Here is a 24,278-nt window from a genome sequence, read left to right as displayed (position 1 = left end):
CATGTCGTGGAAACTCAAACTGATGAAGTTAATGCTAACAGTCCAGAGAATGGGTACTTAATCCCAGGCCATTGCCGTCCTCGACATTATCAACAACACTCAATAACACTCATCCTACCGACAGTCACCATGGTTCAAGCCATCCAATTTCGCGGATCTCCATCTGGGGAGATTATCCAGGAAACAAACACCCTTCCCGACGTCAAACCAGATGAAGTTCTCATCCAAGTCACCCACAGCGGTCTCTGTGGAAGCGATCTTCACATGCTCAAGTTACCACTCGTCCTAGGCCATGAGGGTGAGCACCCATCTACCCCATTTAAGTATAAAGCTGAACGGCAGGCATTGGAATCGTCGAACAAGTTGGCTCAGCCTGCACACGACTCAACGTCGGCGACCGTGTCGGTTGGGGACCGATCTATTCCACCTGCGGAGACTGCGAGATGTGCGTCACCGGTCGTGATACGTACTGCCATGAGGTCAAGGTATACGGGTCAGCAGAATGGGAGGCTCATGGTTCATTTTGCAGCCATGTAATCCGTAAGGTGCGGTGGACGTTCAATGTTCCAGACCGTCTTTCGTCGGCTGAGGCTGCGCCATTGATGTGTGAGTATTCATCCCTATTGTAAAGGATGATATCTTTCTGATATCTCCAGGTGGCGGTGCAACCGTCTGGGCGCCCCTCGTCGAGCAATGCAAAAGCTTCGAGCGAGTAGGCATCGTGGGCATTGGCGGACTAGGCCATCTGGCGATTGAATTCGCCTCCAAAATGGGTTGCGATGTTGTTGTCTTTTCTTCCTCCCCCGACAAAAAAGAGGAGGCTTTAAGCCTCGGGGCCAGCGAGTTCTACGCGACCAAAGGCTTAACCGACTACGCAGACCTGAACATTACCAAACCCATCAACCGACTCATCATCACCTCGTCGACCACGTTCGACCTCGGCCTGTTCTGTGCCATCCTAGCTCCCACGGCCACCATTCACCCATTGACGCTTGGTCCTGGGGATCTGGCGATCCCAAACCTGTCCGTCCTTTTTGGCGGGTATCGTATTGTTGGTAGTTTGATCTGCACTCGATGTCAGAAGTATGTACTGTACCCGAATTAGGGAATGCGGCTAACTGTCCAGAAATCAAATGCTCGACTTCGCAGCCCGGCATAACATCTCTTGCATTGTTGAGACATTCCCCATGACACTTGACGGTGTTAATGAAGCTGTGAACAGGCTGAAGGATGGAAAGATGCGGTACCGTGGTGTTGTTAGCTGGGAGTACTAGCTGGAGGACTAGTGACAAGTGAGGGACATCGACAGGAATGAATTTAGCAGGACGCAAGGGTCAATGTGACACCACCAAGGTGGAATGCAACCACGAATAATGACTCGATTTATTGGATTTCCGTCAAGGTTTAGATAAAGCAAGGCGCGGTAGATGTTTCACACTGCCAGATACATGGCGTTCACCAATTTGCAAACTGGATTTATCAGTCTTTGGTCATTTGATACACACTTCTATTCGAAACAAGCTCAAAAAAAAGCTTGTCCTGCTTCTCCCAGAATCACTGTCCAGAAGGAGTATAGCCGAGTGGGCCTTTGTCGAAACAGGTTTAGTCTCCACCAACCTTAGGTATCTCATATCTTGACATGGACTCTATACACACTGTTTTCCATCAATCGCAATTCTGGGCTCGGAAATGTGTATTCCGAGTCGTGCATACTGCAGACGAGAGCTATATCATATCTCCCAATGACGACGCCTCACGCTGGACTCGGTTTGCATCTCTACAAGGAGTATTCCCCCTGGCGATCTGTCATTATAGCCATATACTCCAAACAATAACCTCTTATCATGATGGATCCAAAGTACATAAATACCCAGCCGTACCTGTCGATCACTTCTCAACCACCAGATTCAATACAAGATGAACCTCCTCACCACCCTCCTAGCAGCCCCCCTCCTAGCCTACGCAGCATCGTCAACCAACTGCTCAGCAGCTACATTCCAAAAATACGTCGATGCAAACGGTACTCATGCACACGTGCAATGGGCGCAATACATCCCGCACAGCGGCTCGTTCAATCCGGAGAACTACACGTCGACCTCTGAGTATCCGAATGACTTGCCCGAGTCGTGTGCGGTGCAGGTGAATGTTGCGTCCGAGGGGAATTCGAGTTATCTAGTCGGTGTGATCTTTCCGTTTGACTGGAATGGGAGGATGTTGTATGTTTCTTTTATTCTTGTGTGGGAGGTGAAGTGGCTAACGGGATAGGTCTGCTGCGGCTGGAGGTGGGATTAACTGGGTTGATATGGTATGTCACCACACATCTCATAGCATTCACCTATTCACATGTATAGGGCACCGCAACCCACTACGGGTTCGCCACCGTCTCCAGCAACCTCGGCCACCAAGGCATCGACACAGCGGGCACCTGGGCATTAGGCCGTCCCGAATCCGTCATCGACTGGGGCTACCGCGCCTGGCACGGGGCAACCGTTCTCGCCAAACTCCTCATGGAAGGATGGTACGGGTCGCGGCCGAAGTACAGCTATTTCTACGGCTGCTCGACCGGCGGTCGGCAGAGTATGAAGAACATGCAGCTGTACCCGGACGACTATGATGGGATCATCGCGGGCGCGCCGGCCTGGTGGACGACGCATCAGCAGCTGTGGAATCTGAAGCAGACGACGTATCAGGCTCCTGCTAATAGCTCGCATACGATCCCTGGGGCGATGTTTGATGTCATTGCGGCGGAGGTGCTGAGGCAGTGTGATCCGCAGGATGGGGTGGTTGATGGTATCATTTCGAACCCGGAGGGGTGTGTGTTTAACCCGCAAGTGCTGGCTTGCAATGCTACGAGTGCGAATGATGAGTGTGTGACTGCTGAACAGATGGGCACGTTGTATAAATTGCACAATGACTGGGTGGACGTCAACCAGACCTTTGTGTACAGCCATCTCTTCCTCGGCAGCGAGTCGAGCTGGTTATCCGGGAACATTGGGCTCGGTGAAAACCACACCATTTCGCAGCAATATTGGTATCCGCGTGATCTGATGGGTCTGGGCGATGACTTTGTCTGGCAGGATCTCGACCTCAGCACGGTTGAGCTGGCTGATACGTTGAACCCGGGCAATGCGACTGCGGATGACTTTAATATCAGTGCATTCCACAACCGCGGAGGCAAATTCATCCACTACCACGGACTGTCGGACAGCTATGTCTCTCCTGGCGCGAGTATCTATTACTACGATCAGGCATCCAGCGCTGTCAAACCGCAGGGCATCGAGGTGGATGACTTTTACCGCATGTTCCTGATTCCTGGCATGGAGTGCGTCCCCTACCTCTGTTATAGATACACATCCTAATACTAGTATAGACACTGCTTCGGAACCCCAGCAACTATGAACGCACCCTGGTACATTGCCGGCCCGGATCAACCGGCTAACATCAACACATCCACCTACAGCGTCCCGGGGTATAAAGATGCCAAACACGACGTGGTGCTTGCCATGATGGCGTGGGTGGAGAACGGGACAGCGCCAAATGATATTGTCGCCACGGTGTGGAAGAATGAAACCACAGCGACGGATGTGCTGCGTCAGCGTCCGATTTGCCATTATCCGAATCAGGCGAGGTACAAGGGTGGGGATGTAGATGATGCAGAGAGTTGGGAGTGTGAGTCTTTGTATTAGATATACGAGTTGTATCATGTCGTGTTGTATATCGGCCGAATCATGAGGATATCGCGCAATGCAAGTCTCCGACCAATCGGGATGCAGACACGGCAAATGGGGTATATCCGCCCAGCCAATCAGCGTCTACTACCCCAAAATGGATTTATCAGCATGTCTCGGGGGCACAATATAAAACCCTCTCTCCCTTCATACAATATCTATACCAATCTATTCAAATATCCTCATCACCATGGCAGTCAACAAAGCCCCCTCCACCCCCTTCTTCACCCCCGCCAACAATGCCGGGGCTGCCATCGACCCAAATGCCCCCAACACCCCCACCCTCTTCCGCCCCCTCTCCATCCGCGCTCTCACACTAAAAAACCGCATCATCGTCGCCCCAATGTGCATGTACTCGACTGAGCCGAACCCATCTTCCGCCACCATCGGCGCACTAACAGACTACCACATCTCGCATCTAGGCCATCTCGCGCTGAAAGGCGCCGGGCTGATCTTCATCGAAGCAACAGCCGTGCAAGCCAACGGCCGCATTTCACCGAATGATTCCGGACTCTGGCAGGAGGGGACGCAGTCGGCTCAGTTCCTGGGCTTGAAGAGGGTGGTGGATTTTATGCATGCGCAGGGAGCGAAAGTGGGAATTCAGCTTGCGCATGCGGGGCGGAAGGCGAGCACGGTTGCGCCGTGGATTGCGGCGGAGAGGGGAGTGAGGAGTCTGCGTGCTGAGAGCAGTGGGTTTGGATGGCCTGACGATGTGGTTGGGCCGAGTGGAGGGGAGGAGGAGGCGTGGGCCGGGGGAGAGGCATTCTGGGCGCCGAGGGAGTTGAGCACGGCGGAGGTGGAGGAGGTGGTGAGGGCGTTTGCGAAGAGTGCGGAGCTGGCGGTGCAGGCGGGTGTCGATGTTATTGAGATCCACGGCGCGCATGGATACCTGATCAATCAGTTCCTGAGTCCCGTCACAAATAAACGGACGGACAAGTATGGGGGCAGCTTTGAGAACCGCACTCGCATTGTGGCCGAGGTTGCCGCTGCGATCCGTGAGGTTATTCCCGAGGGCATGCCGCTGTTCCTGCGAATCAGTGCCACCGAGTGGTTGGAGGACAAGCCTGTCGCGGCGGCAGCAGGAAGCTGGGATATCAACTCGTCCTTTGAACTCGTCAAGCAGCTCCCTGCATGGGGCATTGACTTTCTCGATGTCAGTTCGGGAGGAAACCACAAAGACCAGCATATCGAGCCACACACCAACTACCAGATCGATCTGGCTGCGCAGATTCGTCAGAAGATCCGGGAGGCAGGGGAGAAGACGCTCGTTGGTGCTGTTGGGCTCATTACTCAGGCTGAGGCTGCAAAGGATATCGTCCAGGGGGCGGATGAAGCATACGCAGCTGAGGATATGTTGACGGGGTCGCAGCCAAAGGCAGATGCTATCTTGATTGCGAGACAGTTTATGAGAGAGCCGGAATGGGTCATGTCGACGGCGAAGAAGCTGGATGTAAAGGTGACTGTGCCCGTGCAGTTTGGCCGTGCTATCTAGACATACATGCATAGAAATGTTTCATAGAATGACTTATAAATCATGTGGACCACATCCCGATCCGACGCCGATGGCAGCTATAAATACCCACTTTCTCCCTCAATTATGGACTTAATCAAATCATCCATCAAAATGACCCAATCAAACGTCTCCCTCTACGTCGACGAAAACACCAACCTTCTCGTCCGCCACGGCCCCATCCCCGAACCATCCGATGGTGAAATCCTCATCCAAACCAGCTACTCGGGCATAAACCCCGCAGACGTGAAACATGCAACTCAACTCGGAATCTATCCCGCCGTAATGGGCTACGACTTTTGTGGGAAGGTCATAAAAACTACCCCATCATCCCAATTCACCATAGGGGATTGTATCGCAGGATATACACCAACTGGCCTGGGCCGTCCGGAAAAGTACGGAACGCATCAATCGTATCTTGTCTGTCGGGAGGATATGGTATTCCGGGTTCCTGGGCATCTGCCAGAACACCATGCTGCTTGTTTGGCGGTGGTGGCGATGACTGCTGCGGATGGGCTGTATAATCTGGTCAGGCTGCCTCTGCCGACGGAGGGGAAAGCGAACTCGGGATTGTTGATTTGGGGTGCGTCAAGCAGTGTCGGTGTTTGTGCTGTTCAATTCGCGTCTGCTAGTGGTGTGTTTCCTATTATTGTCACGGCGTCTCCGGGGCGTCATGATATGCTTAAAAGGCTCGGTGCTACGCACTGCTTTGACTATAAGTCTCCTTCTATCGTCTCGGATATACAAACTGTGACTGGAAATGGACCAATCGCACATGCATTCGACACAGTCGGAGGTCCAGGGTCAGCTGAATCAATGGCAGACTGCGTATCAGATACTACATCTCTCCTGTCAGTGGTTGTGCAGCGTGACCCGAGATTCAAAATGCCTCTTGCAACAACGCAGGACGGTGTGAGTCTTCGTATCCAGGGTGTGCCTCATCCAATTACAATTCCCGCGCGGCCGGATGATGCGAAAAGGGCATGGAAGGCGTTTCAATGGGCGGTTGGCCATTATGGACAGCAGTTCGAGTTGCCGGTTGTTGAGTTGTTTGAGGGGAGGGCAGAAGATGCGTTGAGGGAGTTGGAGGCTTCTGCTGAGGGGAGGGGATTTGGGAAGTTGGTTTTGAGGCATCCCTTGAAGTGATCTGGATATATATACGATGATGTATACAAACCCGATATATATAGTTTACATTATGCATTTCTTCACGACAATAACTATTATTTATTTAAGCTTTTTTTAACTACACTTGACCCAGAATATATAACATTCAGTATGATACATAATAATTACTGATATCGGATGATGATTTTCCCTCGGCAAATCCCTGCCGATGTCACCATTCCAACCCCGCATTCGACCTTCTCTCCTCCATCTCACCAACACATCACCACCACCATGGCACCCCTCAAAGCAGGCGACAAATTCCCCACGGACGTCAAGTTCCAGTACGTTCCCTGGGCGGAGGAAAACGAAAACATCCAAGCATGCGGAATCCCCATTCCCTACGACGCGTCCAAGGAGTGGGCGGATAAGAAGGTTGTGTTGTTTTCTGTTCCTGGTGTGTTCCCCCTCTTGGGTAGACCGGTCTATCCTGTCTAATATGTGTAGGTGCCTTCACACCCACCTGCTCCGTGAACCACCTCCCCAGCTACATCAAGAACCTCCCGCAACTGCGAGAAAAGGGCGTGAACATTGTCGCTGTGACTGCGTCGAACGATCCGTTCGTTATGAGTGCGTGGGGCAAGGCCAACCGGGTCAAGGGCGATGATATCGTATGTCACCTATATATTCAGGTAGTTGGATAAAGGTTGTGCTGACAAGATAGCTCTTCCTCTCCGACCCCGACGCCAAATTCTCCAACAGCATTGGATGGGCGAACAACGGTCGCACGGGCCGGTATGCGATTGTCATTGACCATGGCAAGGTCAAGTATGCGGAGATTGAGACGGAGAAGGGAGCTGTCAAGGTGTGTTTATCTGATCTGATGTTGTTGTGTTGTGCTGACTGAATAGGTGTCTGGTGCCGATGCCATCCTGGCGAATTTGTAGATAGAATAGCCAGTAGCTAGACAATTAATTATCGGATCCTTTTGTCCGTATGAATATCTGCCTCGGCATCTTTTGTGTTCATGATTCACTGCTTCCATTGGATTCTACGCTTATAAATCGGGTGGGTCTTGGATAATAGGAGGTGCTTGCTTTGTACGGTACTATGCAGATCAACCGTCAATTACAAGCAGAAAGAGATGGTTTATTAGTGCTTACATCGGAATTAAGCATTATCCCCATCTATGCATACCTGTAATATCATGATCATCATGGAAATACTCACATTCAGAAAAAGGAAAGAAAAATCAGATAATTAATCATCGACTCCACTCCACGTGGTCCACTGAAGATCGTTGATGGGACCTTGATGTCATCGATACTCGATCACTTATAACCCCTCCTCACCCGCAACATTATCATCATTCATCAATCATCTCTCAATCACACACAATGGCACCTAAAGTTCTCGTCGTCCTCTCCTCCCAGGAGACTCTGCCCACCACCGGCAAGCCTTCAGGATGGTACTTGGTGAGTATTCAGCAATAATGTCAACTACCTGTGTACTAATTGCCAGCCTGAATTCGCCCACCCCTATGAAGTCCTCAAGGACAAGACCGAGATGACCATCGCCTCGCCCAAGGGCGGCAAGGCTCCTCTCGACCCTGCCTCGGTGCAGATGTTCGCCGAGGATCCTACCTCCAAGGCCTTCCTCGCCGAGAAGGAGGCCCTCTGGACCAACACCGTCAAGCTGGCCGACGTCAAGGCGGCTGACTTTGACGCTATCTTCTACGTGGGCGGTCATGGCCGTAAGTCTTCTTCCACCTATATAAATGATAAATACTGATGGGAATAGCAATGTTCGACCTGTACTCCGACCCCGTCTCCCTCGCCCTCATCCAGGCCTTCTCCGAAGCCAAAAAGCCCGTCTCCGCCGTCTGCCACGGTCCCACCGTCTTCCTCAACGCAACGGCCGCATCCGGCGAGCCCATCCTCTCCGGCGCCACCGTGACCGGCTTCTCCAACGTCGAGGAAGAACAGGCCGGTTTGACCGCCGCCATGCCGTACCTGCTCGAGACGGAGCTGAACAAGATCACCAACGGCGGCTACGTCAAGGCCGACCAGCCATGGGGCGAGAAGGTGGTTGTCTCCAAGGCTGCGGGGTCGGGCGCTGTTTTGATTACCGGCCAGAACCCTGCTAGTGCGACTGCTGTGGGTAAGGAGATTTTGAAGGCGCTGGGATTGTAGATATATTCAATATATGATAATATAATTGTGGTGGATGCACACTATATATGAAACATGAGACTATCCAGATTAGTGCAGACCCTGAGACCCTTCGGACGGCCCCGAACCCCAAAACAGAAACATCCGATATCTTCTTCAGCATGCTCGTATCCTTACTTCTTATTCGTGTTGATCATGTTACACGCCAAGCATCTATACAACATGGCACATGCACTCAAGCAAGGGGTGCCGACGGACTCCGTAACCAGCCAACTATAAATCTCGCGTCGGGACCAAAACAAAACAACAGAACCATTCACCCTCACCATGGTCAAGTTCATCCTCTCGGCCCTGCTGGCAGTCCCTCTCATCGCGGCATCCCCTATCGCTGCCCCCTCACCACCAGACATCCCGGCTACATCTACGGCACAAAGTGAACTTGCAGCGTTAAAGGTCGCTGCGCAGGGATCGCAGGATGGCTATGATCGGGATGCATTTCCGCACTGGATTAGCCAGGGACAGTATGCCATCCTCAATCCTGATCAGGAACAGTATGCTGATGACGACAGCTCCTGCAACACCCGCGAAGTCATCCTCAAACGCGACGGGACAGACGTAGTCACGAACTCGCGCTGCGCTGCAACAAGCGGAACATGGGTGTCGCCGTATGATGGCAAGTCATGGACGAAGTCAAGCGACGTTGATATCGACCATGTTGTTCCGTTGTCGAATGCGTGGAAGGTATCACAGCCACTCTCTACCCCTGACAGTAGTAGACACTTGCTAATGAGACATAGAGCGGCGCATCAAAATGGACAACTGACCAGCGAAAAGCCTTCGCGAATGATCTCGACCATCCCCAGCTTCTGGCCGTCACGGATAATGTGAATGAGTCCAAGGGTGATAGAGGACCGGAGGAGTGGAAACCCCCTCTTGGTGAGTTTCCAGCCCTATTCAGAGTGAGTGAGGCTAAGATGTAGATTCGTATCATTGCACCTATGCCAAAATGTGGATCAAGGTCAAGTCGGTGTATGAATTGACCATTACGAAAGATGAGAAGAGTGCGTTGGTGGATATGTTGGATACTTGCTAGAACTGAGGTAGTTTATTCCAGTTAACTCAGGGTTAAAATGTCAGAAATATCTGAATCGAAGATAATCTGCTACACGAAGAATAAACCCCTAAAACTAATACCTTTAGTGATATTTAACCAAGTCTCCCGGGGATTAGGACTTGTCGTAAGCTCATGCTGCTAACTGCTAGAGCTTGTATCACCCGCCACTAAGGCATCCCAGAGTTCAGGAAATTGTTCCAAGCAGAGGATATCCTCCAGGGAAAACCGCTGAATCACTCCGTGTACCATAGCGCCAGCATCAACCAGCCAATGCGCAATCTGGAGCCTTCCTGGACTGGGTAACTTGGGGGCGACAAGCATATTATCTTTACGCAAGGGGAATTGGTTGAGGCTTAATGCAATATGCAACGCAGTTGGCCCACTGGCAGGATAGGCAAGATGATCAGCTGTCACGCCTGTACTGGCCTTGACATCAACATTGTGCTCTAGTAGGATGTTGACAATGTCTGAATGCCCGCCTATCGTGGCTGTATGAAGGGGAGTTCCAGTCCAAGCGTCATCCTTGTAAAGCCCCGAAGGCTTCTCGACACTGTTGTTCCATGTCACTGTCGATGCGTGTCCATCGGCACCCTTTGCAATCAAGGCCCTTGCAATATCCGTATGCCCTCTAAAGCATGCCAAATGCAGTGGCCGCCAGCCGTGGCTGTCTGTTACCTCTGTCTTAGCACCGTGACTGAGCAAAAGCGAAACGATTTCTCGTTGGCCTTGGTTTGCTGCATGGTATAAGGCTGGGATATTGTTTCTCCATTCGTCGATGGTTTGATTGGGGTCGCATCCTCCTTGAAGTAGATTTGAAACCATTGAGATGTCATTGTTTTTCACGGCAATGGCTAGAGCATTCGCATCCTGCAAGGCAGCTCCAGATGGGCCACTGCCGAGCACGGGCTCAGTTGGTGCCGATTGAACAGTGGAATTCCACTTCTCCTTGGTGACATCCCGTCGTGCCCCTTCAGCGATCAGGGCTGTCAAGAGCATGTCATTGCCTTTCTGGGTAGCAAGATGTAGAAGTGTTTCCCCCTTAATGTTGGTTCTATCCAGGAGTCCAGCCTTTCTCAGGCAGAAGCATACACGATTAAATAAACATCTCTCTTCCGGGGCCTCTTGTACAAAGCTCGTCCAGTGAGAGGGACTGGGACAAGTTGTGGAGTGGACCAGGAGAAATGATAGGTCTTCTAGGTCTCCGAATAGTGCTGCTGTCAGAATCGGTTCGAATGTTTCCTCTGACTCATGGTACACATCAGCACCCAGATTGAGAAGATCTTGCAATATATCGCGCGATCCATGTAATGTCGCAGCGAGGGTGAGGGGTGTCGTTTTCACCTCAGGCCCGAAGCTGAATCCTTCAACAGATCCAAAAAAGTTGATGTCCGCTCCAGAAAAGCAGAGCAACCCTAGACCTCTCTTGAACTTGTCGTACAGAATGGTCGTTTCGATGTTCGAATCTTTTCGCTTGCAGATAAATGACTTGACAAGCAGAAGCACCGAATTGGCAGATGGACGACCTCCTCTGCAGAGAAGGAAATCTATCATGTCGACTTCGAGAGCTTCAGTGGCTTTGTGAATGATAGGAGTCAGATCCAGATCAGCAGGGAAGGGGGCGCCGAGATCTGATAATAAATGAAAGAGTTTCCACCGGCCCCTGACCAGTGACAACGATATTGGCGTATGATGCTTGTCTGATTCTATTTTGTTTTCTAGCCAAGATGGGCTGTTTGCTACCTCATTCAAAAAGTCTCTTTGAGGGGAAAGCCTTTTTCCAGTAGCAATGAAAAAGAGAACTGTCTCTTTCAAGTCTTCGACCTCGATATCGCCGTCATTGCATCCGGTTAAGTAATGCAAAGGCAATTCACCATTAGGGCCAATGATATCTTCAAGAGCACAGAATCTAATTAGCAATTTGATAAGTGGAAAGTCACCACGTGAAAAAGCATGATGTAGAGCCATTCTCCCAGTACTAACAGTTACTTTTGGATCTGCTCCATTTGACAGCAATATTCGAACCATTTGCACGCTGTCACACGCAATTATTATCGCAGGAAGAACTTGCATCAGGTCGCTTTCGCTTGCAAATTTCTGGGCCAATTTTGTCTGCGCAGACATAGGCTGATTCACATCGGCGCCATCATGAACGAGAGCAGTCATTGTTTCCACAAAGCCATTCAAAATGGCCATTTGTAATGCCGTCCTTCCTCGGTAGTCGTTGAAAGTACCATCTGCACCACTTTCAAGTAAACATTCCATATAGCGAGGATCGAAGCGATGTGCTGCAATGTGTAGCGCACAAAATTTATTAAAACCAGCACCAGTTTTAGCCAGCATCTGAGCAGACGCAAGTTGCTGATCGCGGATTGCAGACACTAGCAAACCGGACTTCCAATGCGAAGGGGTTGAACGTAAAGACCTTTCTTGATCATTCGACCTGGGGATATTCAGGTTTGGGATGGTTGACTTGATTCCATTTATCTCTTCGCCCTTTGTGAGGGTCCTCCAAGGGCTTTTAGAAACCAGAGCATCAAACCCAGGGTTTTCCCAGATAGGGTTGAATTTGGCATCATCCAGTTTCCCTTTTCGGGTTTCAAAGTCCTGCACCACACGGCTAAAAACATCGGTCTCCTCGCTATCTGCCGCCGGCTCGATAGGGGACACAGTCTCTTGAGAATAGGCCTTGATCTCCGCCATTGTCATCGTGTAAAGTCGTGGAACAGTCTTCATGGACCGCGAATGCTGGTCGAGAAGCTCTCGGGCAACAGAGAAATGGCCACCAGAGATAGCCCAATGGAGTGCCGTCCATTCAAGCGTACTTCGGAACTGATGGTCTGCCCCGTTGGAAAGAAGTAGACGAACAAGATCAACGTTTCCAATGAAAGCCGCCCAGAAAAGAGGAGTCCAGCCCTGTATATCTGGAAGGTTGACGTTTGCTCCCTTTTGGACAAGCAGATCGGCAACAAGGAGATGATTCCTTGAGCATGCCCAGTGTAGAGGAGTCCAGTTGTGAGTGTCAGTTGCACACACATCTGCTCCTGCGTCCAGAATGGCTTCAGCTGTCCCGACCAGATTCCAGTAGGCTGCAATATGTAGTGCATGCTGTTCCTTAGGGAGCGAGTCGAAGATTTCATCTGCAAGGGAGCCTTCGAATTCTCGTCGGAACTGAAGGGCTTGAAATGCATTGGCAAGAAGCTGTTTATCCCCGACTAGCTCCATTATCAGTGGCTGCAACCTTTCCTCGGAAACTCGATTGCAAATGTGATCACCCCAGTGTTTTGCAGAATATCTCAGGAATTTCAATTCGTCAAAACGCACCATGAGCTCTGTCGAGCTATTACATGGCTCTTGCATGAGACCCTTCAGTCCCAGATACCGCAGACATGTCTGTGCAATATCGAAATGCGGCATCTCGGGTGGGAGCACCGTGTACAGGTACTCGTACGCTGATGTATGAACCAGACCAAGAGTGCTGTCGGCTTGGTTTACAACGACCATGCCAAAACAGATCCGCAGAAGGACATCAGGAGCGGGAGTATTCTCATGGTCAAGACCCTCCTCATCTAGAGCAAACGCGGCCCGAATCTCTTCCATCTTGAGTCGTCTTTTTGCATATAGTATCCAGGAGATTAAGCGTCGTGCCAGGGAGCTTCTTGCTTCTGACTGGCTATCGATGCGTTGTAAAGTTGATTCAAATGCTTGTTGCAGGCTAAGAACCTCCTTTTTGAGCGCCTTTCTCATCTGACTGACACTTGTGAGATCAAGGAGCTCATCAAGTGTAAGTCGGGCCAGAAGAAAACGTCAAGTTGTCAGCATGTATAAAGGTGGGACAGGGCACATCACGTACAGATTCCCGCTCTTGGACACTATATTATCAATCATGGTGTGGTCACCAGCTAGTTCGTCCTGAAAGTCACTGTCTTGCAGTCTCCTCTCAATGTAGACTTTTAGGTCGTTCGTACTCCCTGTGACCTCCAGCTGACTGGCTGTAGTCATCTTCTTTTGAATGAAGGGCAAGCTTCGGCTGCTAACCAGTACTTGTATTCCAGACCTTGCAAGATCCAAGCAGCATGCCAACAGCTCATTCGGACTTTTCATTTCATCAACACCATCCAGTACCATGTACATTGACCGCACTGAGCCAGCCTTTGCAATCAGCTGAGTCATATCAGCTGCACTGTGTGGTGCAGTGGATTTCTCTAATAACCCTTTCCGAACGCTCAGTGTATTTTTACCTCCGCGTTCAACCAGCTGTCTGATCATGTTGCGAAAGATGTTGACAGTGGTGTGTTGACTTTGCAAAGAAAAATCGCAGAAAAAAAAAACCACAACGGCATTTTGCTTCACAAGGTGATTGATCACGACCGAGCTGCCGCCATAGTCCATCAGCAATGGCATATAAAAGATCCTTAATGGGAGGGGCTACGTACGCAAGAAAGCTCTTCCCAACTCCGGCTTAAAACCCAGTTAGCCACACAACACAGACGATTTATCGTCTTCAGGAATGACTTACGTGGGCCGTGGCACCACAATAGCTGCGACGATCTTTCAATCCAGTCCTTCACAATGGGGTTGTTTAAGAACCACGTCCCCGTCCCTGGACAAGGAGTCGGCTTTTCTCGTAATTGGACTTCTGCCGGTGGAATCAATGTAAGAAGCATATTCCGATCTTGCTCTATTCAAGAGTTAGTTTTCTGATTGACCATCCCCAGTCGAAAGATTTCATCACCCATGCTGATAGAGGAGACCATTTGGTAGGTAGCGTTTGTGGTAACTCTATTCAAGGGATCAGCAGGAGGAACAGGACATAGAAAGGCACAAGACACACAGGGTACAAGTAGAAAGATATCCAGAGAAATTCTCCCTGAACCTATGAAGCATGTCGATATACGGTCTCAATTCCCTGTCCTGGAATGGTCTCAAGAGTCTAGATTTCCGCTTCTGAAGCTCGAGCTGGAGACGCGATAATTCCTTGTAACAATCCATCAATGCGTCATCGTCGAGGGTAGCCGGACGGGGCGGCATCAGTCCAGTCGATTCTGTCTCGACGATGACCTGCTCGACACGAAAGAGAATATCCATCAAACCGGATACTTCTTGGAGGTACTGCTTCTGTATCCTAGAGGCATTTTTGACCTCACGGACATAGCTGTAGCTCAGCTGGGTGACCTGGGCGGCTAATTGGATGACCGCGATGATGTTAGCAACCAGCCCGAGGACCTCCATGGCGGTAATTATCACGCGTTAAATGAGGGAAGCCAGGTAGTCTTGATGAAGTAGTCTAAATACAAAGACTGTAGGACTGATGGTATGAGTTTGAACAGGTATTCAGGAAAGTGGGACCCGCTTTCGAATTGCGAATCATTTATATGTTGACAGAGCAAACGTGAATAAAGAAGAGACTGAGGGGAAAGACAGCGTCTGCAACACACGTGATAGGCCTAATGTTCATATTTGCTTTTCTTTTTGTCAATCAGTGTTGATCAACATCTGATCCGTGTTCAAGCGGCTATCTGGCTGCAAATGATAAAAACATCTTTATGACAACTCTCGTCATTGCTGGAAATTATCCTAGCAGACTGACAGTCTTTTGATTCATTTGCTCATTGTATAATGGCTTGTATTTTCATTTTGATCATTATATCTATCATCCTGAACTGTTTCACTGTGGGATATACGCATGGTTGATAATTTCATAATGCCCACGTGCTAATATATACTCTCAGTCAAAAACCACCATACTACTAAGCTAGAAATGCGCCCAGACACATAATTATGTCTATATTTATGGTCCAATCTGCTTAACATACTATCTGCACGACCACAGCTTATTTGGAATACGCTCTGTTGAGAACCTCCGAGCGAAAGACTATCAAATTACACATCCGGATAATTACAATAGTAATAAAGTTAACTCGCAATTCAGGGCCAATAACAGACTACCTAATCAAAACAGACCCAGCTGGATGTCACATCCTGTCTGTAAGGTGCGGATTTTCCCTCATTCCTGAACGCGTAGGATAGCGAGTATACCCCTATCTACCTATAATCGAGAATCAGACCCACACTCAATCTTTATTTGCCAGATTTGCTGTGGTGGCAAAGGGACTGATCTCTCTGTTGGTGGAAGAGGGTTCCGGCACAGTCATCACACTGCGTAATTGAAAACCGAACTGAGTGGCCAAGAATTGTTGTGAAACCTGACGGAATCATCTGATAAGGTAAACAAAAGTTTAATGGTTTTAGCAATTACTAGCCGAATTTACCTGGGTTATATTAAATCATCATATAAATGCCACCAATAATAGTTATGAAAGTATGCTGATTGCTACATTGATACTTGATCATATATAATGAGGGGATAATTAGAAATTGATATTCTAAGAATAGTAGATATCCTAGAGTGTTCATTCTATAACTGGGATGAACTATAACAAGACTTTAAAACATTCTTACTGTTGGGCGACCCCCTTACCCTCCATCAGGAGGATGTACGACTTCCATATTTATCGATGAACAGGAACAGTCACCCATGAGTGTACACTTAAACTGGTGATATTCCTAGCTAGCTCCCCATCAATACCAACGACCTATGAATCCAGATAGACGGAAATGACTATCACCGAGACTGTCACTCGATCATCGGTCAAGGGTATGCTTCCAGTACAAATCTGTCTTCCTCTACTCACACGGACAGAGAAACTCTCCTCCCTTGAGAACCGACAACACCAATGCCCAGTCAAGTATGCCTACGACTACCTGAAAGGAGGAGGGAGATACTTGGCCCGTCCGTCGTTGAACTTGAACCACTATCGAACTCACAGAAGGTTCAGCCTATCTAAAAGCTCCTCTAAGACGAACTTCGATCGCGGTGATGATGGAATTGACATATTCCCCCATGAAGCCGGTCTTCCATGGTCAAGTGGGATCCTCAACATCCGCCAGAACAAACACTGGCAGATTGCTCATGACACAACCGAAGATCTACTGTAGTACTTCATCACTGATGAAACGACCAAGGGAATAGTCAAGTCCGGTCAATTGCTCCCTGACATCGCACAGAAGGAGCTGGCCAGCAAAGTGGAGACTGGGTGGCCGAACTTCTCGGCCTTCATGTATCCCGATAGTGAACAGATCCGGGAGAAGCTGCTCGCGGACTTTCATGTGTACATCATGTTTGATGAGTTCTGGGGGATGAATGATTTCGGCCTAGTGAGAAATCTGCTTCCAGATATAGCTGTTTACTAACTAGAAAAGTACGGCATCCTACAAAACAGCTTTATCAATCGGATGAGGCCGAATTTGAAACGGGGACCACAAGAACACCACTACAGGGGCGGATCGACGAAACCGTCGACGAAAGCGAGGAGCTCGATAGATTGACCGGAAACACCGCGGGCAGGGAGGTTATTGACCAGATGGTGCTGTTCTTCGACACTCCACCGAAGAAAAAGTACAGAACTCTGGAGGAGTTCATCCAGTAGCGCAGTGAAGATGCTGCTGTTCCGTGAGTGTGTCTAATACTATATTCTAGCATATATTAAGACTATAGGTTTGTCCTAGCATGCGCCAAATTCAGCATCAACTCATCTGTCGATATCAACGCTCCCAAATTGCAGAGCTTCCGTCGGTTGGTCAGACATCACATCAGTGTAGCTAATGATCTGGGGTCATTTGAAAAGGAAATGAAGGCGTTCCACGCGGCGAAGACATTGTACATGATTAACGCCGTTCAGATGGCCAAGGAGCTAATCGACATGCCTACATACGATCCAACGTTGGGAATCACGCAGGCGGTTCAGATGCAGATTGAGACTGATATTGATCAACAGATTCACCGACTGATGGAAGAGGAGGATATGACTTCTGCGGAGTGCAAGTATATCGATGCTGCACTTTTTACCATGACGGGTAATCTTCACGCGTCTATCGTCCTGTCTAGATATGGAAGCGAGAAATGGAGACCTGAATAGAGAACTAGTATACATTTAGCAGACGAGATGGTTAGATTGCTAATAAAAATCTGAAGATTTATCAGTATTGCGACATGAATGAATCCATGATAAAACTGCCCTGGCTTAAGCGTAGACGAAAGAGTAATAGACTATAGACCACATTGCATCTAGAAATGGGTGTCATGTAGCCACATCAGGGGGCATAGTATCTCCTTTGGCTTATCATGAGAGAGTCAGGGAATGTAAAAATCCACGCATGCAGGAATGATCAGATGCAGTATGATAAAACCAGAACTCTAACTCCACCAGTTATGCACGGACATTGAAGCAAGGAATTTCGTGTGTGAGTAGGTAGCCTTTTACAGCAAGAAGTGGCTTGCGCCGATGTCACACTGTGTAGATGATCGGAACCCTAAATACGATTAAACATTCCAGAGAGTAGGGCATTTCTGGGGTTTGGACTGCTGCTATGGCTATATTCGCAAGTCAACCGTGCAGCAGAAAGCATAGTAGATTACAGTATAAAGACGGCCAGGTATTGTATTTCTTTTCTATTGTCGTTATCGAATAGTGTTTTTCTGATAGAAGATGGAAAGACATGCCGAAGGCAATGCCCAATGGTAGGACAGGGCTGGAAATGTCATGAACACTAAATATGCGGACTGATATTGAGTTTCTCATTGCATCACACCATCATCAGCCAGGAATGATATGCTGTGATAGTGTTGCTGATGCGAGGGATACCACATCCTGAAAGGGCCAGTATATAGTAGGCCTCCACGGCATCGCCGCAATGGTTATTTAAGTTTAGGCTGGTTAATCTCAGGAAAACAATTCCATCCAGATTAGCTTCTGACTACAGAGCTACAGCGTTGCCAAGATGACCATCACCAGCGCCATAACGAAATCATCCGTCAAGGGTTTGTGTATCCGCCCCGTCCATCCATCCTGCTAATAGTCAAAGACAGCATCTGCTCTCCAGAAAACCGAAAGCACCTGTTCCCATACAGCTACGCCCACAGCACCATCAAAGGCGAAATAAACTATCTCCGCTTCCCCTCTCTCAATCTGAACAAGTATCAACAGCAAAGATGCTTCAGCCATACCTCGACCGAACCTCAGTTTGAACGGCCTGACCATGCAGTCGAGCTATTCCCCCAAGCCGCCGGGCTCCCATGGCCCACTGCTGTCCAGGCTGCAGCTCAGAACAAATACTGGGAGATCTGCATTAACGCTTGCAAAGATATACTGGAGCTATTCTCCCAGGACGAGACGACAAAGGGACTGGTGAGTGCTGGAAAATCGTTGACGGAGATCACGCAGAAGGAACTGGCTCGTGGATTCGAGCATGGATTTGTGGCATTCGCGATATTCGTGTATCCTTTTGCGGAGCCCAGACGGGCAAAGCCGGTGGCTGATGCGAATGCCTACGTGTTCATTCTGGATGGTGTGTACGTCCCACCCGTCTGACCATGGAGCTAATTCTGTCTAGAGTTTTGGGAGTGTAATGATCCCAGTTTGGCAGGTTGACCACCACTCTATCCAAGTATATTCTAACCCCCACAGTGGCATATCGTCCAGGAAAAATTCGTCAGCCGCATGCGACCCGGCTTCAGACCAGACAAATCATCCCGAACAGCAGTCGAAGCCAGAATCGACGAGACGATCGAGCAATGCGACGAGATAGACCGAGAATCCGGAACAAACAGCGCCAGAGACATGATCAACCAGTTGGTCTATTTCTACGACAAGCCCGCTCCACCAAAAGAGTACTCAACCGTAAGGGAGTACATGGACTACAGGACTCGGGATGTCGCAGTGACGTAAGAACACCATTCACGTTGAAAGATGGCAGGATGAAATTGACTTGCCTAGTTTGATCATAGCATCGGCCAGATGCAGCATTGTCTCCTCCGTCGACTATCACGATCCCAAGTTCGCGCCGGTCATCCAACTGATTGCAGATCAAATCCTGTTGCAAAATGACATTGCGTCTTTCGAAAAGGAGAAACGTGCGTTTGATACAGGAAAAGCGCATACGTTTATCAATTGCGTGCATGTGGTCAAAACCCTCATGGGCGTTAGCTATGAAGACGCCCTCGAACTGTCACTGGCGGCTCAGCTGCAGACGGAGACTAAGCTTGATACTGAAATCGATAGACTGATTTCTGAGGATGTTTTGACCGCCGAGGAATGGAGGTTTGTGGATGGAATATTGTATGCCATGACGGGTAATGCAATGGGTTCGGTGATTATTTCGAGGTATGGTGGAGAGAAGACCAGACTGTCATAGTGGGTGGAATGCGTTCATTACTTGGGAATTCAACAGTTGGTAATTGAATCTGATTTGAGACTGGATATTACAGAATGATAACGTGTGTGTGTGTGCTGTCTATTTAACGTTATTTCCCACAACCTTTCAGCCAACATGTTTCAGCCTTTATACCATGCCAGACCATAACCCTAACCTTTTTTTAAAGTCAACACTATCGTACCATATAATAAATAATGCCGTATACTAGCTATAGTCCTGACCTATGCCCCTGCCCATCTAACGCATATGGGTGTAACCCAGTAGGAAAACTAGAAGATAAACACTGCGAGCCGGTATAATATATATAGGTATAAAGGACAGAAGAGAGGTACATAAGTAGGAAATATGGTCTCTATATACCCCTATCCCTTCTATATATATAGATAGGTAAGAAAGAACCCTTTTCCATCACTATAGTCTACTAATTGTAGACTTTAAATATAAGTATTTGACATAGCTTTAGCAGACAGCTCATCATACTCTGCTAATAGTCTACTACCCAACTACCGGTTGACTTTAGAAAGATAATTCAATTAGAATAAGACCATACATAAAGACTAGGCTAGCATCCTCTCTATCACACTATCTGTATAATTCCACAAGAAAGTGGCATAATCCGAACACCACGCAAGACCAGTATAAAACGTACTCTGCTGCCCCTGCAGCGCATACAGCGATTTATAGAACCCATTCCTCACCTCCTCCGGCGAAACAGCCATAGTAGTAGGCGTATGATCCGCAAACGCAAGTATATTCGGACGCCTAGTCTCATACGTCCCCGCCGTCCCCATCCGGTGAACATCAGAGAAAATAAGATCCTTCGCTTGCTGCACCGTAAAGTTGGCATCGCCGACCATCTTGTGTGTGAGATAGCCTGATACACCCGGGTAGTCGAGATGCCAGATAAACGGTGTAGTAGGCAGACTGCCTGGTTGATTGTTTGGATTGAGGTTGGCGACGTTGCGGGCATCTGGGATGCCGGTGTTGTTGAGGACGGCTGCGTAGTAGGATTTCCACTCCCATTTCTGGAAGACGGATCGTTCTGCATCGGATAGGTCGAAGCCATCTAGGTTTGAGAGGATTGGGGGGATGGTGAGGAGGAGTTTGTTTGCTTTGATGAGTTTGCGGGATCCGTCGGCGTGTTGGACGATGAGTTCTACCCCGTTAGTGGTGCGGGTGGCATTGACTACGGTGGATTGGAAGAGGATGTCTTGTCTGAGTTTGTCAGTTGCTTTTTGGAACAGCTCGTATGCGCCATGTTTGGGTCTGATGTAGCCCTGTAAAAGGGCGTTGATATGGGGGATGCCAAAGTTGGCAATGACAGTTAGAGTAGGGACTTCGAGAAGGTTACCGACGCCATGGGCGAACAGGAAGATGAGATTCAATGCACCCTGCAGGTTATGTTTGAAGACAAACTCGCCAAATGGACGGAGTAAGTCTTCCGGAACAGGGTCAGGCAGGTTATAGACGCCATACTCGAGGTAGCTGAACTGTTGGATAGCGCTGCGATACTGCAGAGCAGCGGTAATAGTATCCAGCAGACCAGAAGGAGGACGGACTTTCTTGCCGGTGAGAAAGTTGACGTTGTCCGTCTTCAACGAGCCAGGGAGTAAGGGTTCATGGTCAATGCCGAGTTTGGCAAAGTAGTCGGTGGTGATTTTGTTGTTGAAGAAGCCTTGGACGCCGTAGTCGACCTGGCCGTTGGGGAGATACAGTGTCTCTGTGTGGCCGCCGAGGAGGTCTTTTTTTTCGACAACAACGACGCTTTGCTTCTGATCTTTTAGCTGAATAGCTGCGTATGTGCCGGTGCTGCCGCCTCCGATGATACAGACATCGCGAGTGATGGTGTCTTCGGGTTTAAATTGTTCAGAACGAGCAGTAGCGGAAAGGATAAAACAGAAGAGACCGGCAAGACACCAGAAACGACCCATCATGGCGGTGATGAATTCAACAATTAGCAAGGCTATCGGTCCTTTTATGCAATATAGGGACCTGTCGAACTACTGTAACTATAGGCTACTGGCTACTGATACACAGTTGGCCTGCTGATTGATAGAGCATGCAACAGTATCACATCAATTCAATACTAATTAATATACAATCAAACAGAAGCATGCGACGCACCCCCCTTGGACGACCGTCTCTCGGCTGCCTCCATCTCGGGAAACACAAACTTGGAGCTCTTCCACGGCTTGACCTTCATCACATACATCGTGTCAATCTCCTCCAATGTCCGCCCTTTGCCCTCAATGACACAGAAGTACACAACGCCCGCAGCCAGGAACAAACACCCCGCAAATACATATCCAAATCGGAAGTCTATTGCACTCGTGATAAACGGCGTAAAGAAGGCCAATAGGAAATTCCACAGCCAGTTAGAAGCTGTGCAAAGCGCCATTCCACGAGCTCGAAACTCGTTTGGATATAGCTCTGCGATGATACTCCACACCATAGGGCCCCATGTACTGGCGAAGCCCAGGATAAACAGGCAAGCGAAGACTACCATGACGACGCCAGGCGTTTTGGTGCGTTCGGGATGTTCGTGGTCGAGCAAAAAGTGGCCGACGGAGGCGAAGATCATGAAGCAGACAAACATCCAGAGGGCGCCGGTAACAAGCGAGCGGCGGCGGCCGTAGTTTTCAATCAGATACAATCCGAGGAAGGTGGTACCGAAATTCACGCCACCAAGAATCATCTGTGTGACAAAGCTGTTTGGAATCCCAGCTCCTGTTGTAGTTGCATTAGTGAGGCTGTTCAAGGGTGGTTACATTGAGGCACTTGGGCCTCATCTGACGTAGACGAATGACACACCTTTGAAGATAGTCGTGCCATAGTAGAAGAAGTAGTTGGCACCGGTCAACTGCTGCAGAGCCTGCAGAGACGTCCCAACCGCAAGCCGATATGCCATTCGAGGAGCCCGAAACATTCGAATCCAGCTTGTCTTCCCGCGCTGCACTTCCTGTTCGTATTTCTCTTTGATCTCTTCAAATTCCACATGCAAGGCTCGATGGTTCTTGGGAATGCCATACATCTTCGACAGAGTGTCAATAGCTTTGTCGACTTTACCATGCCGATAGTCGTACCGAGGGCTTTCGGGGAAGAACGCAATTCCAGCGCCTAGAATGATAGCCCAGAGATACGTGATGCCCATTGGAATTCGCCAGGACCCTGTATCTGGCCGTGCCTCTGTTCCAAAGTTGATGCAATTCGCGACGAAGATGCCGAGTGTGATGAAAAGTTGGTAGGTGCTATGCCATTAGCATACATGATCATCATGGAAAGAGCGATACACACCTGACCAGCGAACCACGAATATGTCTTGGACCAGACTCAGCCTGGTACATGGGCACAATCAAAGAGCATCCGCCTACTCCTAGACCAGCAACCCACCGACCCATGGCTACTTGGTACCATTTGCCGATAGGCGAGGAGATCTGAATTGTTATTCCAATACAGACCATCAAACTCCAAATCGACAGCGACCATTTGCGCCCAACTCGATCGGCGATAGGTGCTGCGACCAGAGCACCGATGAGTGTGCCAATTGAGAGCTAAGAATTAGTATAAGATCTCATAATTGGGAACGGTAGGGTAAAATACCAAACCAACTATAACTCCCGATCTAGCATTCGTAAAAGAAAAGCTCCCATCCCCACTCGGCTCACCATATCGTTGGAGAAAATCCTTCATCTCCAGGAATCCAGAAATCTGGCCAGTATCGTAGCCAAAGAGGAATCCACCCATTGACACGAAGATACCCATCATGAAGGACCGCCATGTCAGCAGCGGGATGGGAGTGTCGACAAACTCATCCTCTTTGTTGTGATTATTGTCATCGCCCACTACCCCTTCAAAGTGGTTCGCGGGGTTAACCTTGGGAAGATGAGGTTTCTTCATGAGATGGAGTTTCTTCATTTTGCTATCAATTGATTTATTTATCGTTCAGAAATCGTGAACAACAGAAAGAACCAGTGGGAAATGCGGATGTTATATGCTCCCCCGCCGAGAATCACGACGTCATCCATTGCAATATGCTTCCAGCCCCTCGCCTCCCCACGGGGAAGTCAGTCTGGGGATTTTACCTTTCTGGGTCATTTGGCTCACGCGGCGTATTTATTTCCATGGCAGAGTGTGTCTAAAGCGGTTATTTGTCCGCAAATCGCCTCGAGGAGGTGCGCGGAGTGGCGAATTATGCTTCGGGATGGCCGGGCTAAGACCAGGTTTGATGCTGATTGAATGGACACAGACGGAATCATGGCGTAATTGGCAGAGTATTTCCATGGGTGTGGTACTTTCTAGATGGGCTGGTCTGGTTATGACAGGCTCTCGTCCAAGAGCAAGTGTCATCCTAACCTTATAGTTTGGTTGACGGCTAT

The 24,278-nt window shown here is 49.1% G+C and overlaps 11 protein-coding genes across 11 annotated transcripts; 9 read left to right on the top strand and 2 right to left on the bottom strand.

Annotated features, from left to right (window-relative positions):
- Positions 1-129: 129 nt before the first annotated feature.
- Positions 130-1,274, top strand: ASPWEDRAFT_116085 (NAD(P)-dependent alcohol dehydrogenase; the record flags this gene model as incomplete). Its single annotated transcript, XM_040828632.1, has 4 exons — positions 130-298; positions 343-606; positions 657-1,083; positions 1,127-1,274. The coding sequence occupies 4 exons, from the start codon at positions 130-132 to the stop codon at positions 1,272-1,274; spliced, it is 1,008 nt and encodes a 335-aa protein (XP_040686385.1).
- A 631-nt stretch (positions 1,275-1,905) lies between these two features.
- On the top strand, positions 1,906-3,686 carry ASPWEDRAFT_158805 (uncharacterized protein; the record flags this gene model as incomplete). Its single annotated transcript, XM_040829755.1, has 4 exons — positions 1,906-2,216; positions 2,266-2,305; positions 2,352-3,322; positions 3,371-3,686. The coding sequence occupies exons 1-4, from the start codon at positions 1,918-1,920 to the stop codon at positions 3,684-3,686; spliced, it is 1,626 nt and encodes a 541-aa protein (XP_040686384.1). The 5' UTR covers positions 1,906-1,917.
- A 232-nt stretch (positions 3,687-3,918) lies between these two features.
- On the top strand, positions 3,919-5,220 carry ASPWEDRAFT_115058 (NADH:flavin oxidoreductase/NADH oxidase; the record flags this gene model as incomplete). Its single annotated transcript, XM_040828547.1, has 1 exon — positions 3,919-5,220. The coding sequence occupies one exon, from the start codon at positions 3,919-3,921 to the stop codon at positions 5,218-5,220; it is 1,302 nt and encodes a 433-aa protein (XP_040686383.1).
- Positions 5,221-5,352: 132 nt separating this feature from the next.
- ASPWEDRAFT_174152 (zinc-binding alcohol dehydrogenase family protein) lies at positions 5,353-6,384 on the top strand (the record flags this gene model as incomplete). Its single annotated transcript, XM_040831182.1, has 1 exon — positions 5,353-6,384. The coding sequence occupies one exon, from the start codon at positions 5,353-5,355 to the stop codon at positions 6,382-6,384; it is 1,032 nt and encodes a 343-aa protein (XP_040686382.1).
- A 255-nt stretch (positions 6,385-6,639) lies between these two features.
- On the top strand, positions 6,640-7,292 carry ASPWEDRAFT_174151 (peroxiredoxin family protein; the record flags this gene model as incomplete). The annotated part of the gene is made up of 4 exons (XM_040831181.1): positions 6,640-6,802; positions 6,853-7,016; positions 7,070-7,210; positions 7,257-7,292. 4 exons carry the CDS (start codon positions 6,640-6,642, stop codon positions 7,290-7,292), a joined length of 504 nt encoding a protein of 167 aa, XP_040686381.1.
- Positions 7,293-7,791: 499 nt separating this feature from the next.
- On the top strand, positions 7,792-9,037 carry ASPWEDRAFT_42713 (type 1 glutamine amidotransferase domain-containing protein). The gene is made up of 3 exons (XM_040835850.1): positions 7,792-7,820; positions 7,867-8,098; positions 8,146-9,037. Exons 2-3 carry the CDS (start codon positions 7,912-7,914, stop codon positions 8,535-8,537), a joined length of 579 nt encoding a protein of 192 aa, XP_040686380.1. The 5' UTR covers positions 7,792-7,820; positions 7,867-7,911; the 3' UTR covers positions 8,538-9,037.
- Positions 8,844-9,609, top strand: ASPWEDRAFT_114485 (HNH endonuclease family protein; the record flags this gene model as incomplete). Its single annotated transcript, XM_040828495.1, has 4 exons — positions 8,844-9,037; positions 9,086-9,257; positions 9,314-9,452; positions 9,497-9,609. The coding sequence occupies 4 exons, from the start codon at positions 8,844-8,846 to the stop codon at positions 9,607-9,609; spliced, it is 618 nt and encodes a 205-aa protein (XP_040686379.1).
- A 7,051-nt stretch (positions 9,610-16,660) lies between these two features.
- ASPWEDRAFT_185188 (uncharacterized protein) lies at positions 16,661-17,606 on the top strand (the record flags this gene model as incomplete). Its single annotated transcript, XM_040832069.1, has 3 exons — positions 16,661-16,845; positions 16,911-17,113; positions 17,186-17,606. Exons 1-3 carry the CDS (start codon positions 16,747-16,749, stop codon positions 17,604-17,606), a joined length of 723 nt encoding a protein of 240 aa, XP_040686378.1. The 5' UTR covers positions 16,661-16,746.
- Positions 17,607-18,468: 862 nt separating this feature from the next.
- ASPWEDRAFT_174147 (terpene synthase family protein) lies at positions 18,469-19,881 on the top strand (the record flags this gene model as incomplete). Its single annotated transcript, XM_040831180.1, has 5 exons — positions 18,469-18,508; positions 18,553-19,039; positions 19,081-19,090; positions 19,155-19,411; positions 19,464-19,881. The coding sequence occupies 5 exons, from the start codon at positions 18,469-18,471 to the stop codon at positions 19,879-19,881; spliced, it is 1,212 nt and encodes a 403-aa protein (XP_040686377.1).
- A 578-nt stretch (positions 19,882-20,459) lies between these two features.
- ASPWEDRAFT_743519 (uncharacterized protein) lies at positions 20,460-21,833 on the bottom strand (the record flags this gene model as incomplete). Its single annotated transcript, XM_040839461.1, has 2 exons — positions 20,460-21,751; positions 21,809-21,833. The coding sequence occupies 2 exons, from the start codon at positions 21,831-21,833 to the stop codon at positions 20,460-20,462; spliced, it is 1,317 nt and encodes a 438-aa protein (XP_040686376.1).
- A 119-nt stretch (positions 21,834-21,952) lies between these two features.
- On the bottom strand, positions 21,953-23,849 carry ASPWEDRAFT_42708 (sugar porter family MFS transporter). The gene is made up of 4 exons (XM_040835849.1): positions 23,503-23,849; positions 23,197-23,453; positions 22,714-23,150; positions 21,953-22,629 (listed from the first exon to the last, which is right to left on the bottom strand). Exons 1-4 carry the CDS (start codon positions 23,815-23,817, stop codon positions 22,004-22,006), a joined length of 1,635 nt encoding a protein of 544 aa, XP_040686375.1. The 5' UTR covers positions 23,818-23,849; the 3' UTR covers positions 21,953-22,003.
- Between the last annotated feature and the right edge of the window lie 429 nt (positions 23,850-24,278).

Source organism: Aspergillus wentii (genome assembly GCF_001890725.1).
Source record: "Aspergillus wentii DTO 134E9 unplaced genomic scaffold ASPWEscaffold_6, whole genome shotgun sequence".
Classification (NCBI taxonomy): Eukaryota; Fungi; Ascomycota; class Eurotiomycetes; order Eurotiales; family Aspergillaceae; genus Aspergillus; species Aspergillus wentii.
The sequence above is the reverse complement of the archived record's forward strand: the minus strand, read 5'-3'. Positions and strand labels throughout refer to the sequence as shown.

Bases quoted from the DNA above. Each gene is read 5' to 3' on its own strand.
- ASPWEDRAFT_42713 (XM_040835850.1), top strand. From the start codon at position 7,912: ATGACCATCGCCTCGCCCAAGGGCGGCAAGGCTCCTCTCGACCCTGCC. The intron at 8,099-8,145 runs GTAAGTCTTCTT...TGATGGGAATAG, and splicing joins CTACGTGGGCGGTCATGGCC to CAATGTTCGACCTGTACTCC.
- ASPWEDRAFT_42708 (XM_040835849.1), bottom strand. From the start codon at position 23,817: ATGAAGAAACTCCATCTCATGAAGAAACCTCATCTTCCCAAGGTTAAC. The intron at 23,151-23,196 runs GTGTGTATCGCT...CTAATGGCATAG, and splicing joins ATTCGTGGTTCGCTGGTCAG to CACCTACCAACTTTTCATCA. The intron at 22,630-22,713 runs GTGTGTCATTCG...CAACTACAACAG, and splicing joins TGGCACGACTATCTTCAAAG to GAGCTGGGATTCCAAACAGC.